We start from the raw sequence: 12,933 nt of genomic DNA, 5'->3' as shown, positions 1-12,933 counted from the left end.
GAAAGAAAGCGCGTGGGGAATCGTAGGGTTGTGGTGCCTAAAAAATTGTCTCAATTTTTGGAGGGAAATGTGGATTACGCATAGTCTCACCCATACTTTATCAAACCCTCCTAGGAATGCGACACGTGTAAATGCCTTCATAATTAAATTCTTTCTAATTGTGTATTATTTTATTTTATTAAGCGATAAGAGGCCGTGTTGACTTGGGCCGGATACCCGCTCACCCGGCGGCCCAATATGGTTCTATAAAATTCAAGCCTTCATCTTTATCGTTTTTAGATTCGCAACAAATTAGGGTTTCGTTCTGTTTCGTTCTGTTTCGTGAAAGCTTAATATTCTCTCCGACAATGATTTACGACGTTAACTCCCCACTCTTCCGCTCCTTCCTCAGCCAGAAAGGAGGCCCTTCCGACAAGAGGTATTCTCTATCTTAACGATTTGTATCATTCCGACGAGTCGCCGAACTCTGCATCCTTCTATTATTTTGTTCCTATTTTTTTTTTTTTTTTTTTTTTNTTTCCTAAAAAAAATATTAACAAATTGCTAGAGAGAGAAAGAAAGCGCGTGGGGAATCGTAGGGTTGTGGTGCCTAAAAAATTGTCTCAATTTTTGGAGGGAAATGTGGATTACGCATAGTCTCACCCATACTTTATCAAACCCTCCTAGGAATGCGACACGTGTAAATGCCTTCATAATTAAATTCTTTCTAATTGTGTATTATTTTATTTTATTAAGCGATAAGAGGCCGTGTTGACTTGGGCCGGATACCCGCTCACCCGGCGGCCCAATATGGTTCTATAAAATTCAAGCCTTCATCTTCTCACGCTTTTAGATTCGCAACAAATTAGGGTTTCGTTCTGTTTCGTGAAAGCTTAATATTCTCTCCGACAATNATGTCTAATGACCTTTAACAGGTTGTTAGATTTTCAAGGAGATTTTTGTGTCAATATTATAATCTATCAATTTGAGAGCTTATCTATCATTTTCTTTAGAAATCTGATGTTATGTTGAACGCTTCCTCTTAATTTGTAATTCAAAAGCGTCTTAGTCTTTATTGATGTAATGGCATTAGTGAATATCATTTCTGTTGTCAACTTTTCACCTGATGTCTAAAAAAGCGAGTAACTTAATATCCTTTGATCGATGGAAGATTCTTCGTTGGGTAAAGAATTTGGTTGTCATTTGTTGGCTTGAACTCGTGAGTATTAGGTTTGATTTTTAGCGTAACATGTCTTTTGAAGGACTTGTCCAATCGCTGTTTGTTTAGCCAATCTGCTTACCATCTCTTTCGACCATTCTTGATCCTAAAACCTCTAAATTAGGATTTGATCTTTTTTTATGCCATTTTTTCTCTTATCCTATTGTTGATGTTGATGCTATTTCTCTTACTTTTGCGAAGAATTCCACCATTTTCTAGTTCTGATTTTTAGTTCCAGCCTTGTTAAACTTTTGCGTGGAGTATTAGGCTTGCTTCATAGATTGAATTGGAAACCCATTCATGAGCTTTACGCTAACTAAGATTAATCTCTGAGTGCTCGAATGCAACCATGTAATTGAATGTTGAATATGAAGCGCATACACTTGAGGGTAGGAGGTGTTTATGTGCAAAACGTGTCAAGCATTTGTTAAACATAATAGACATGTATTAAGGTGCACAATTGTTAGACATATATTGCACACTTGTAAACGTAAGGTGAACAAGTGCTGGACATTTGAATTTGAATATGGCGGCATATTTTTTATGATGAACATAAAAAGATATATGCATCATAAAGCTTTATTGGCTTCAAATTCCATTTTCTTTATGATGTTAAATGATTTAGAAAAATGTTGAGTTGGGTTGGGTTTGGTTTCAAATATTTTCCGTGTAAATTGCTACATGATTAGAAGTGGTGACTTGTTTCTTCAACCTTTTTTAATTATTACATATTCAGTTACTTTTATTGCCTTACCTTCATATGAAATATCATTCCCTACAAATTCAGTGTGTTAATCTTTGAATGAATTGAATGGTGTAGGAAAACGGAAGAGCAGAAGCCAAAAGAACAGAGACCAAAAGCCAGTGAGAACAAGCCCGTTATGAATGAATGAGAATAAAGTTGGAGTGAGTTGTTTTGTTTTGGAATTGTTCGATATTATGGACAAGCTTTGAATTGCATCCAAACCCTAAATCCTTTAAAATTGTACCAACCTTTTTAAGGTAAACTGCATATGAATATCATGTTGAGTGCCGTGGGATAATCTCTCCTCTTATTTCTTTGTAGGGATATATTGCTTTATTATATGAGTTTCAAACTTTAAAGTAGAGTGGTGCTAACAATCTGAAACACTTGTCCAACTCGACTCGATTCATATGGTTTTGGGTCGGGTTAGACAAATTCTTACATTGGGTTAAATTTTTTCAAAAATTGATTCCATTTTTTGGGTTTAGAAAATAAATTATTGGTTCATCTCCAAGTGAATTGGCTTATATATACAGGGTTAAGAGTTACCTTTACTTGCTCTAACATTTAAATCTCACTACCCTTTCCATGCTTGCTAATTTATTTCATGCTGTTTAAGTGCAAATTAAGAGACGCTAGAAAATGTTCTATACAGTATTATTTATTTTTAACTAATCAATTGAAAAATATGAATTCAACTTTCTTTTTGGTAAAGGAAGAAAAAGAAAATAATTCATAACTTATTTATAAATAAAAACCCAACATTATTTATAACTTCATGTAACATACAAAAAACTATATCTAATCATCTCACTTGAAATAAAAACAAATACTAGTGCATAAATGAGAAGATGTTAAAAATATTTAAAAAAATAAAATAAAATTGATATTATCAAAGAGTTTGTAAATTAACCAAAAGAACAAAAAGAACGGGAAAGGGTAAATGAAAAAGCAACGGTTCAGCTTACTTTGCTCATTTTGGCTCCATCCTGGATTTCCCAACCGTTTTTTCCTAAGTCAAAGCCAAATTTACAACTGAAAGAAAAATAGTTATGACTAGAAATTTAAATCTTTTCCTGTAAAAAGAATGTGAGAAACAAAAACAAATTTTAAAAGTAAAAACCAAAAAATAAAATCAAAGAAAAAGGTGGAAGGTTCAAACGAACATGCACATCCGGCCAGTTTTTCATTTCATGTTCAGAATTGAAATGCACTATCCTTCACTCTTCCTCCAAAAAAAAAATTAATATAATTACTTTATACTCAAAATATTCCTATTTAACACATAGAAGGGAATCAAAATGATGGCATTATAGGAGCTAATAATGGTCAATGCTTTCCTTAGGACAAGCACAGCCAAGATCTGTCGTCCTATAACACCACTGTAAGGATGAACAGGCATCAGGCAATTTCAAGGCCAAGATTGCAGGCTTGGAAAAACTCTAAGTCATAATCCACATACTTGGTCCAATATGGCCGAAATTGTGTGATTGCAATGTCTAGCCATGGTTTCATGTTCCCGTTGAAGTGCACAACTGCAGCATTTTCAATCTCGCCCTTGCTGATGCTGAGCTTGTAACCAAGTCCAAGGACATGCCATGTCTTGTCCAGTGGCTTTGTTGTGGAGTAGAACGTGATCAAACCAGGAGGCAATGTCCCCAATTTCCACAAGGACCGATTTTCATTCTGCATGCAACAATAACTTATAGGTTAAAGATAGAGCAAGTGCAAGGAATCAAGAACGTCTTTTGGCTCAACTGGTTGATTGGGGAACGCTCGAAAACAGTTTCAAGAGTATAGAGTCAAAAGAAACGCGCCTTAAATAAATGCCTAAAAGCTTATTAGGAAGGCAATGAACATTCAGAATACAATTCGTCTTACCATATTCTGCCAGTAGTGATATTCTTCTGTACATTTTTCCCTTCTCCAAGCATCCAAATCGAAGAAGTTCATTCCATAAGCCCATGCACATGCCTTGGGATCAAACTTCGCCTTGATCAATGGATGTGAAAAATTCATGTACTGTGCATATCTATGAAACGAACCGAAACATGTCTCCACCGCCCCGTTTACTTTTCCATCCATATCGATCTTCCACAAGCCAGTCAGGTCCTTCTGGACTACTATGTCATCATCCAAAAACAGAATTCTGTGTAGTTTTGGGTACATCTCAGGTAAGTAAAACCGCAAATGGTTCAGAATTGATAGGTATTTGGGATTTCTGAACTTCATGTTTGTTGTATCCTTCGTTGCATTTTCAACACTATTCTCAAAGTAAAACCTCTGTAAATTTGCAGACTCTAACTGGCGAAGCACTGGAACATAGGAAGAATTCAAGAACTTATAATCCTCCACTGCCTTGACTTCAATGTGAGCTCCACTATAATCCTTGAGTTTGAACATAACTTGCATTGCCCCAAGATTCATCTTGTCAGTGACAACATGAAACACATGCTTCCATGGTTCTTCAGCATTCTTAACAGCTGAATTAACGACCACCGATGCAGCAACTACATTGTCTGAGAATATTGCATAATGGTAAAGTCCTGGATCCTCTATTTCTGGTGGCACTGGCTTTCCTACATCTGAATATTTATCTGGATGTGCAATTCTCTCTTCCATCAACCTCATTGCAATGCAGTGCAAGCTTTTTGGAAGAGACTTTGCAGCAATTAAATTCGAGAAAGCACCTTGTTTCTTGGCTTTCGACAATAGCTCATTCACTGAAAAAATCGTATCCTTCAATTTCTGGATCTTAAGTTGATTGTCAAATGATTCTTTGGCTTCGGCAATGACCTGTCTCGTGACTTTTATACGCGCTTTTACCTCTTTCTCAAACTGACGAAGCAAAGCCTCATTGATGGAAGCCGTTTCAGGCTTAAAGAGACTACGGTAGATGGGTTTATTATTGAGATCCGTATAATTCTGGGAAAGATCCGCGAATACCCTAACAAGCTTCGAGTACTCCAATTTCAGCCTTCGAGCATATGCGGCATAGGCGTTCAGCAAATTCCGATGGTCATCGGCTTGCTTCCTGATCTGGGCTAGCCGCGGTTTTAGCGGGTCTGATTTAACAGCCAACGGAAGCCTTGTTCTCGAATTGATTGTGTAAGGAACAGAATGGTAACCCTAAATTTCATAAAATCATACAACATACATTTACTTCAGTGCCAGAGAAAAATAAACAGCACAACGAATATCAATATCTGAAAAGCAACCTTCTGATATTGCAAACTTTGGAAAAATGTACATTCAGGAGACAATTTCAAGAAGAATTCCAATCTAAGGCGAGGCTGAGCATCTACGGAAACCAGATCCAAACACAAACACAAACACAAACACAAAACATGCAAATTAAAATAGAAGGAGAACGCCGATTTTTAACTAATACTCTCCACAAATGAGAAGTCCAGTAACAAGAAACAAAGCAAAACCAGAAGAAAACACAGAGATGGTAAGATCGGAAGAAATAAAAAAGAAGGAAGAGAGAAACAGGAGAACTTACAGTGAGTGTGAGATCGGAAGAGTGAGTGGTGGCAGTGAAGAAGAAGGAGAAAGAGAGGAAGAGAGAAAATGCAAGCGAAATGGAGGAGACGAGGGCTCTGAAGGAGCAGATTGTAGGCAAGCTTCGAAGAATATCTCCATTGCCGCTTCTACCACCATTCCGCGGGATCGCCATTGTCCACTCTGAGCAGAGAGAGGACGAAGAAGGGGAGAAAGAGAGAGGGCTCCACCTAGCAGTCGGTGTCCAAGAACACTTTAATAAATTTTATTAAACAAACAATATATATAAACTTAAAATTCTTTTTGCTATAATTTTACTCGAATTGAGTTTTTAAAATCCTTTTCTTTTTTATTTCATATTTTTGCTTTAATTTTATATATAATCTTAGATTGTGATTAGGAATGTTTATCTTATCGGCCCCTTTGACATCTCTTCGTTTGCAAAGAATTCTCAAAACGAAAACATAGAGACAAAAGACTGATCTTTGAATAGGAAAAAGAGTGGATATGCAGGATCCCAAATGAATTGGCTTATTCGAAAAAGGTCTTGTTCGTTGAAAGATCATCTCGTGTCTGGTACTGCACCGTTCCACTCTGCAAGAACTCCTAATCATTCTCTTCATCAGAAATGATCCGCTTGCCCTAAAATGACCTAGCCTAATAGGGAAATCCCAATTCCTCTTAAAATGACTAAGGTAAGGTCTGTTTCATTTCGAGAATATACAAAACCATTTACGTTATCTTTGTAGAGAAGGCTTGGAAAATAACAATTGTGCTATTCTATTAGCGTGGTTAGCATGTTTAGAATCATTCAAGCTTGACAAGATGATCTTGCTCGTAGAATAATTCAAATTTCAAACAAGTGTTCTTGCCTTGAGATATTTGATCAACAAAGTAATCCGAATCTTACTTCTCTTGCAATGATTCCTTATCATTTAGTATCCGAGCTTTCCTTATGGGTCCATGGTTGAACTTCCGTGAAATGTGTCTGCTACTCATCTTATGTACACAGAAAGTGTTATTGTATCTACAAACATACCTTCTGGATTAGTTCTCCTTGAGCTTATAAATGGCGTCCACATACTCCTCTGCATCCCAAAGGAAAGAACCAAAAGCAACAGCCTCCAAAACCAATCTCTTCAAGCTTGAAAATGAAGTCGCTATCACCTCATCCCTCTCCACAAAACCGACCTCCTCGTTTCCCAGCAATGCACGACTATGGTTCTCAAGTAGACTCACGGCCTCCTTAGATTTCAGCTTTGCACACCTCTGCAACGCCTCAGAATCAAACCCTGTCAAGAAACGCTTTAACTTCTCTGCCTCCATCTCCTGATTGCTGTTAAATTCCTGGTTATGCGCCACCGGTAGCACGTTGCTACGATGACAACCGGAAAGAAGATTTCTAAATCCATAAAGACACATCTCTGGGGACTGGAGGAAAGTTTTCTGACCGCCACCGTTACGGTGTACGTTCGGTATGGCGAGTCTTTGCTCCAGGTGATGCCTCAATAAAGCAGACTTCAAGAAGTAGCCATATAGGATGGAGGCTACGTAAACATGGCCCAGATGTGCTTGTTTGATGTTGGTCATAGCCCAGTTGTCTGTGACACTCGAATCTGCTCTCAAACCAATCACTGCGGTTATGTGTTCTTTAATCATCTCAAGGACCTCCAACTCGTAAATGGACTCCAGTTCCCAGTCCTTGCATGGCCAGATTTCTAGTCTTCCATTGTAAACACATCTAGAGAGCTTGGGTATCAAATTAACTCTGATTTCAGAAAATCTATAGAAAATGAGCATGTACATGACATCTTGGACTGCTATTTGGCACTCCTGCTCCTTCAATTGTGCAATCCTCCTGGAATTAAGATATGTCAGTAAAAATGGACATTACTTCCTAATCAAATACCATAAGCTAGCAATGAATGTTTAAGCCTGACAAATAAAGTTGGCCATTAGCCATCAATACTTTTGTTCTTGAATGCAATACTCAATACATTTGTGTGTAGTGCTAACTCTAAAGTGATCACCGAGTTATAAGACATGGAAAATGTTGAGGATTGTTGGGAGAGGAGTCCTACATCGGCTAATTAAAAGATTGATCATAGGTTTATAAGCAAGGAATACATCTCCATTGGTGGATAAGGCCTTTTGAGGAAACCAAAAGCAAAATCATGAGAGCTTATACTCAAAGTGGACAATATCATACTATTGTAGAGGTTCGTAGTTCCTATCATGGTATCAGAGCCATGCCCTTAACTTAGTTATGTCAATAGAATCTTCGAATGTCGAACAAAGAAGTTGTGGGCCTCGAAACTTAGTAAAAAATGACTCAAGTGTCGAACAAATGGTGTAGTTTGTTTGGGGGCTCTAGAGAAGGAGTCAAGCCTCGATTAAGGGGAGGCTGTTCGAGGGCTCCATAGGCCTCAGGGAGGCTCTATGACGTACTTTGTTCGAGGGAATGATCATTGGGAGAAGAGTCTTCATGCGGAAGAAAAAAGAAAAAAAGGCTTAATGTTCAAGTGTCTAAGGTCACTATCTGCTGTTTGATACTGGCTTTGGCCTCATAGAAAGTGACTCCAAGCTGTTAACCGTAAACAGAAAAGGCCAACCTAACACAAACTCCATTCCTCCATCACACTCCGCTTCTCTTCCCAATCCAATGTTTTTTAGCAAAAATTCTTTCGTTCTTCACCCCTCTCTCTCTCTCTCTCTATTCTTCCACCCCTGCCTATCTTTCGTTATGCCTGAATATGTAACAATCTGTTCACATAATTATCTTTATCAATTTGATAACACATAGACAAGCACACGCTATCTCGATAGGTCCTTAAAACCAAACGCCGTGTACCAGAAAGGAACCACCTGTTTGAAAGATCTAATCACAGTATAATTCAATCACGTCAACGGAGTTGTCCACAGTGCAAGGAATCTCAACCAAACCATATAGAATAGACTAATCATAAAGAAGGAAAAAAAAAAAAAAAAAAGAGAAAAAGAGGTCAAGTATTTGAGAAATTGTTTTAAAGAATCTGCTCGACCGAAAAAAGAAAAAAAAAAAAAGGCCATACATCGAAATCGTATCATCCTCAAACCATCAGATTCAGAATCAGAAAGGGAGGAAAACACAAACCTATGCAGCAAGGCTTCATCAGAGCCAGCAGCGAGCAACATACGATCAACAGCAGCATCACGCCGATCGGCCAAGCGTTTCAACTCATCCTGGACAGAAACATGGAAGAGCTGCCTATAATTCTGCAAAACTCTAGTCAGATGCTTGCCGACGGAAGACCTCGGGTTCAAAGGAGTATTAAAACTGCCGAACTCGCAGTGACTGGATCCGGCACTAGCTAGAACAGCCAAAGACCGGGGCCTAGCAGTAAGCGGTGGCTTCCAGAAGGAGAAACCAGCAAGGAAGCCGAGAGCGAAATCGGAGCGATTGGAGTTGAATATAGGAGTAGAAGGAAGAGAAATGTGGAGAGAGAGAGAATGGTCCATTCAACAGGAATGTTGAAGCTCTGCAACCAAAGGGAAAGCTATGGGAGAGAGGGAGAATAAAATGGTTTAGGGAAGAAGGTGGAAAAGTTAGAATACGGAAGGGTGCATCGGGAGTTTGAATATAAAAAAAAATATATATATATTTATTTATTTTAATTGGAAAAAAAAAATCGAATATTTTGTCAGATAACTTATCTTATCATTATCATCTTATCTTATCGGCTCTGAGAGGGGCCCACGCCAGTGTATTGATCGCTTGGTTGGATTATAAAATTGTAATTTTAGAGTTTATATATTTAAATAAAAAAGAAAAAAAAAATAGGAGATTTGAATTTTGAAAGATATTTTTAATTTACATTTAATATTTTATAATTTGATTAACGAAATTTGTTTCAAGATATTCTCCATTTTCACGTCCGGAAAAATAAAAAATAAAAAAAAAAACAAAAAATGTCAGAAAATATCTAATTTTAATAGAAAATAGTGTCAAACTCTACCTATAATCATATTAATAATTGAATAAATTTGCTAAATTTGCTAAATTTTACAATTTTAATAATTTGTTAAATGTATAAGAGATAACTTTTTGTTTTTTTTTTTTAATTTTTAAGTTAGTAAATTTTAAGTCGGTAATTTCCTTTCCATGTGGGGAATATTATCATTTGAATGGGTAAAAATGTGTATTATTGTAAANACTCTACCTATAATCATATTAATAATTGAATAAATTTGCTAAATTTCATAAATTTTACAATTTTAATAATTTGTTGAATGTATAAGAGAACTTTTTTTTTTTTTTTATAATTTTTAAGTTAGTAAATTTTAAGTCGGTAATTTCCTTTCCATGTGGTGAATATTATCATTTGAATGGGTAAAAATGTGTATTATTGTAAATAAAGTAAATTATTTGTGAGGAAATTTATTACCGATGAACAATGAAGATGAAAAAATGGAGTCGACCAACAAATCATTGATAATGAGCGATGCTAACACTGCTAAAATTAACCCATAAAAGATTAACGTGTTAGTTGTCAGTGTTGATTTTAGCCGAAAATCAACATTGATTAGTCAATGATCATTCGTATCCATTGGCTTACATTATATAAATCCTTCATCTTATTCAACGACTCGTGTCTCGAAGATGAATACGCTGCCTTGAACTCGAACCCAAAAACCTTTAGCTTCATACAAACAANAATAAAGTAAATTATTTGTGAGGAAATTTATTACCGATGAACAATGAAGATGAAAAAATGGAGTCGACCAACAAATCATTGATAATGAGCGATGCTAACACTGCTAAAATTAACCCATAAAAGATCAACGTGTTAGTGATCAGTGTTGATTTTAGCCCAAAATCAACATTGATTAGTCAATGATCCTTCGTACCCGTTGGCTTACATTGTATAAATCCTTCATCTTATTCAACGACTTGTGTCTAGATTGTGTCTAGAAGATGAATACGCCGCCTTGAACTCGAACCCAAAAACCTTTAGCTTCATACAAACAAGATTGTAGGCCATGTGGCACTTGCTTGATCACTCAATGAAAAGTTGAACGTTCATTGAAGATCAAAGAAAAACACCCATTTTCCAAAGAGCCGGCGGTGGGTACCACACTTGTATAGCCTTTGCCTTTGAACATTGAATTCAACCCAAGAAACAAAGAACAAAATCAAACCCAACTACATAAAATGGTCAATAATCAAAGCATAGCACTAAGTTTAAGCCTCTGATTCTCAAAGAAACTATTGGTATCCGGCGATGGCTTCCACTACTTCCAGGCTCATGAAGGCAGTTCGCTATGAAGCCTACGGCGGCGGATCGGCTGCTCTCAAGGTTCCTCCTTTCAAACTTGTTGCTCTCTACTCATTTTATATGACTTATATTCGATAAGCGTTGGTACTATCTCAAAGTTGATGGTTTGATCTCGACATCCGATATCGTTTCTTCGTGCAGCATGTAGAAGTTCCGATTCCCGGACCCAAAGATGATGAAGTTTTGCTGAAAGTAGAAGCAGTTAGTCTGAATCCATTTGATTGGAAAATTCAGAAGGGAGTCGTCCGTCCCTTTCTTCCTCGAAACTTTCCTCATATTCCATGTTCGTTCTGAATTCTCGGCTCGACTTTAACGCTTGGTTTAGTGAAGAATTATTTGATGAGACTGTCACAGTATGACTGACAATAAATTTGAAATAGGTACTGATGTGACGGGAGAAGTTTTAGAGGTCGGATCACGGGTGAAGAGGCTAAAAGTTGGGGACAAAGTCGTGACGTTTCTTAACCATGCTGTAAGTATCATTCACCCTTTTCCACCGTTAATCTTGGTTAACCATGAGCAAGGAAATCATGATTTTGATAAATAACAGCTCAAGCCCACCACTAGTAGATATTGTCTGTTTTGGCTCGTTACCTATCGTCGTCAGCTTCACGATTTTAAAACGTGTCTGTTAGGGAGAGGTTTTCAGACCTTTATAAAAAATACTTTGTTTCTCCCTCTAACGGATGTGGGATCTCACAATCCACCTCTTACGGGTCCAGTGTACTCTCGCGCACACCGCCCAGTGTCTGACTGTTACAAATGGTCAGACACCAAGCGGTGTGCTAATGGGGAGGCTGTGCTCCTAAGGGGATGGATTGTAGATCTCACACCGATTCGAGAAAATAACGAAACATTGATTATAAGGGTGTGGAAACCTCTCCTTAACAAATACGTTTTAAAATCGTAAGGCTGACGGCGATATATAACGGGTCAAAGTAGACAATGTCTGCTCGAGCTCAAGAGTTGCATCATTGATTCATATGCTATTGGAAGTGTTCATGTTTTTGTATGACAATGACAGACCGGAGGTGGACTTGCTGAATATGTTGTAGCAAAGGAAGCTTCAACAGTTATTAGGCCGCCCGAAGTGACCGCAGCCGATGGCGCTGCTCTAACTGTTGCGGCTTTAACAGCACACCAAGCTCTCACCCAAGCTGCTGGGATCAAGCTTGATGGAAACGGTCCTCAATCAAACATTCTCATCACAGCTGCCTCTGGCGGCGTCGGCCACTACGCCGTTCAGCTAGCAAAGCTAGGAAACACTCACGTGACCGCTACGTGTGGCGCCCGAAACATCGAGTTCGTGAAGAGCTTGGGCGCAGATGAGGTCATAGACTACAAGACCTTAGAAGGGGCAGCCTTGAAGAGTCCATCAGGCAAGAAGTATGATGCAGTGATCCATTGTGCCACAGGGATCCCATGGTCCGTGTTCGAGCGTAATTTGAGCTCAAATGGTAAGGTGGTCGACATAACCCCGGCAAACGCGTCAACCGTGATGACTTTCGCCATTAAGAAATTTACCTTCTCTAAGAAGAAGCTGGTGCCTATGTGGTCGATGTCTTTCAAGAACGAGAATTTAGAGTATGTTGTGAATTTGATTAAGGAAGGGAAGGTGAAGAGTATGATTGATTCAAGGTACCCTTTGAGCCAGGCTGAGGAGGCTTGGGCAAAGAGCATGAATGGCCATGCCACCGGCAAAATTATTGTGGAGCCATAGTGGCGTATGTTCGACGTATAAAAATATTTTAGTGTGGGAAATCTATTCTCGTGAATTTTTCATGAAGAATCCACGCCTAAAATTGTCACTCCCAGCCCAATAACATCTACCGTCTTAAGTACATATCGTTCTCGATTCCAAATCATCATTGTTCGTGGTTAGGAATTAGTGAATAGAGATGTCCACAGGTCTCCATCCCGTTTTATATTTAATTCTCTAATTTTCTATTTATTTTCACCGAGATTGGAATAGAAATTCCCGCAAAAAAAAAAAAAAAATTATAGGGATCGGAGTTGAAATTTTCTCAATTTTTAATATATAATTTTAAAGAATATATTCATTTCAAATAAAATTTTAAAGATAATTTCTATTAAAAATGTAAAATATAATATTTAACGTAATTTTGTAAAATTACGTTAATGCCCCTACCAGTAGTATAAATATGTGTAGA

The 12,933-nt window shown here is 37.7% G+C and overlaps 4 protein-coding genes across 6 annotated transcripts; 2 read left to right on the top strand and 2 right to left on the bottom strand.

Annotated features, from left to right (window-relative positions):
- The first annotated feature begins 274 nt into the window (after nucleotides 1-274).
- Nucleotides 275-2,282, top strand: LOC111806514 (wound-induced basic protein). The gene is made up of 2 exons (XM_023691861.1): nucleotides 275-418; nucleotides 2,019-2,282. The coding sequence occupies exons 1-2, from the start codon at nucleotides 348-350 to the stop codon at nucleotides 2,089-2,091; spliced, it is 144 nt and encodes a 47-aa protein (XP_023547629.1). The 5' UTR covers nucleotides 275-347; the 3' UTR covers nucleotides 2,092-2,282.
- An 811-nt stretch (nucleotides 2,283-3,093) lies between these two features.
- LOC111807531 (galacturonosyltransferase 8-like) lies at nucleotides 3,094-5,641 on the bottom strand. Its single transcript, XM_023693284.1, has 3 exons — nucleotides 5,449-5,641; nucleotides 3,825-5,072; nucleotides 3,094-3,629 (listed from the first exon to the last, which is right to left on the bottom strand). Exons 1-3 carry the CDS (start codon nucleotides 5,620-5,622, stop codon nucleotides 3,345-3,347), a joined length of 1,707 nt encoding a protein of 568 aa, XP_023549052.1. The 5' UTR covers nucleotides 5,623-5,641; the 3' UTR covers nucleotides 3,094-3,344.
- On the bottom strand, nucleotides 4,987-9,038 carry LOC111807532 (UV-B-induced protein At3g17800, chloroplastic-like). 3 transcript variants are annotated; one of them, XM_023693287.1, is made up of 3 exons: nucleotides 8,581-9,038; nucleotides 6,487-7,305; nucleotides 4,987-5,072 (listed from the first exon to the last, which is right to left on the bottom strand). In XM_023693287.1, the coding sequence occupies exons 1-2, from the start codon at nucleotides 8,943-8,945 to the stop codon at nucleotides 6,495-6,497; spliced, it is 1,176 nt and encodes a 391-aa protein (XP_023549055.1). In that variant the 5' UTR covers nucleotides 8,946-9,038; the 3' UTR covers nucleotides 4,987-5,072; nucleotides 6,487-6,494. The 3 variants fall into 3 exon arrangements, with proteins under 3 accessions (XP_023549055.1, XP_023549054.1, XP_023549053.1); XM_023693286.1 differs by lacking the exon at nucleotides 4,987-5,072 and adding an exon at nucleotides 5,591-5,677; XM_023693285.1 differs by lacking the exon at nucleotides 4,987-5,072 and having other exon boundaries at nucleotides 6,204-7,305.
- A 1,610-nt stretch (nucleotides 9,039-10,648) lies between these two features.
- Nucleotides 10,649-12,575, top strand: LOC111807579 (chloroplast envelope quinone oxidoreductase homolog). The gene is made up of 4 exons (XM_023693361.1): nucleotides 10,649-10,783; nucleotides 10,904-11,045; nucleotides 11,143-11,234; nucleotides 11,787-12,575. Exons 1-4 carry the CDS (start codon nucleotides 10,709-10,711, stop codon nucleotides 12,480-12,482), a joined length of 1,005 nt encoding a protein of 334 aa, XP_023549129.1. The 5' UTR covers nucleotides 10,649-10,708; the 3' UTR covers nucleotides 12,483-12,575.
- The last annotated feature ends 358 nt before the right edge of the window (nucleotides 12,576-12,933 follow it).

Source organism: Cucurbita pepo, chromosome LG12 (genome assembly GCF_002806865.2).
Source record: "Cucurbita pepo subsp. pepo cultivar mu-cu-16 chromosome LG12, ASM280686v2, whole genome shotgun sequence".
Taxonomy (NCBI): domain Eukaryota; kingdom Viridiplantae; phylum Streptophyta; class Magnoliopsida; order Cucurbitales; family Cucurbitaceae; genus Cucurbita; species Cucurbita pepo.
Note: the sequence above shows the minus strand (reverse complement) of the source record. Positions and strands in the feature narration are given on the sequence as shown.

What these genes read in the sequence shown, in the direction of transcription:
- LOC111807579 (XM_023693361.1), top strand. Translation starts at nt 10,709, where the DNA reads ATGGCTTCCACTACTTCCAGGCTCATGAAGGCAGTTCGCTATGAAGCC. An exon ending in AAACTTTCCTCATATTCCAT is followed by an intron (nt 11,046 to 11,142) that starts GTTCGTTCTGAA and finishes AATTTGAAATAG; the next exon opens with GTACTGATGTGACGGGAGAA. An exon ending in TGACGTTTCTTAACCATGCT is followed by an intron (nt 11,235 to 11,786) that starts GTAAGTATCATT and finishes TGACAATGACAG; the next exon opens with ACCGGAGGTGGACTTGCTGA.
- LOC111807532 (XM_023693287.1), bottom strand. Translation starts at nt 8,945, where the DNA reads ATGGACCATTCTCTCTCTCTCCACATTTCTCTTCCTTCTACTCCTATA. An exon ending in GATGAAGCCTTGCTGCATAG is followed by an intron (nt 7,306 to 8,580) that starts GTTTGTGTTTTC and finishes TCTTAATTCCAG; the next exon opens with GAGGATTGCACAATTGAAGG.
- LOC111806514 (XM_023691861.1), top strand. Translation starts at nt 348, where the DNA reads ATGATTTACGACGTTAACTCCCCACTCTTCCGCTCCTTCCTCAGCCAG. An exon ending in GGAGGCCCTTCCGACAAGAG is followed by an intron (nt 419 to 2,018) that starts GTATTCTCTATC and finishes TGAATGGTGTAG; the next exon opens with GAAAACGGAAGAGCAGAAGC.
- LOC111807531 (XM_023693284.1), bottom strand. Translation starts at nt 5,622, where the DNA reads ATGGCGATCCCGCGGAATGGTGGTAGAAGCGGCAATGGAGATATTCTT. An exon ending in CTTCCGATCTCACACTCACT is followed by an intron (nt 5,073 to 5,448) that starts GTAAGTTCTCCT and finishes TATGAAATTTAG; the next exon opens with GGTTACCATTCTGTTCCTTA. An exon ending in ATCACTACTGGCAGAATATG is followed by an intron (nt 3,630 to 3,824) that starts GTAAGACGAATT and finishes TGTTGCATGCAG; the next exon opens with AATGAAAATCGGTCCTTGTG.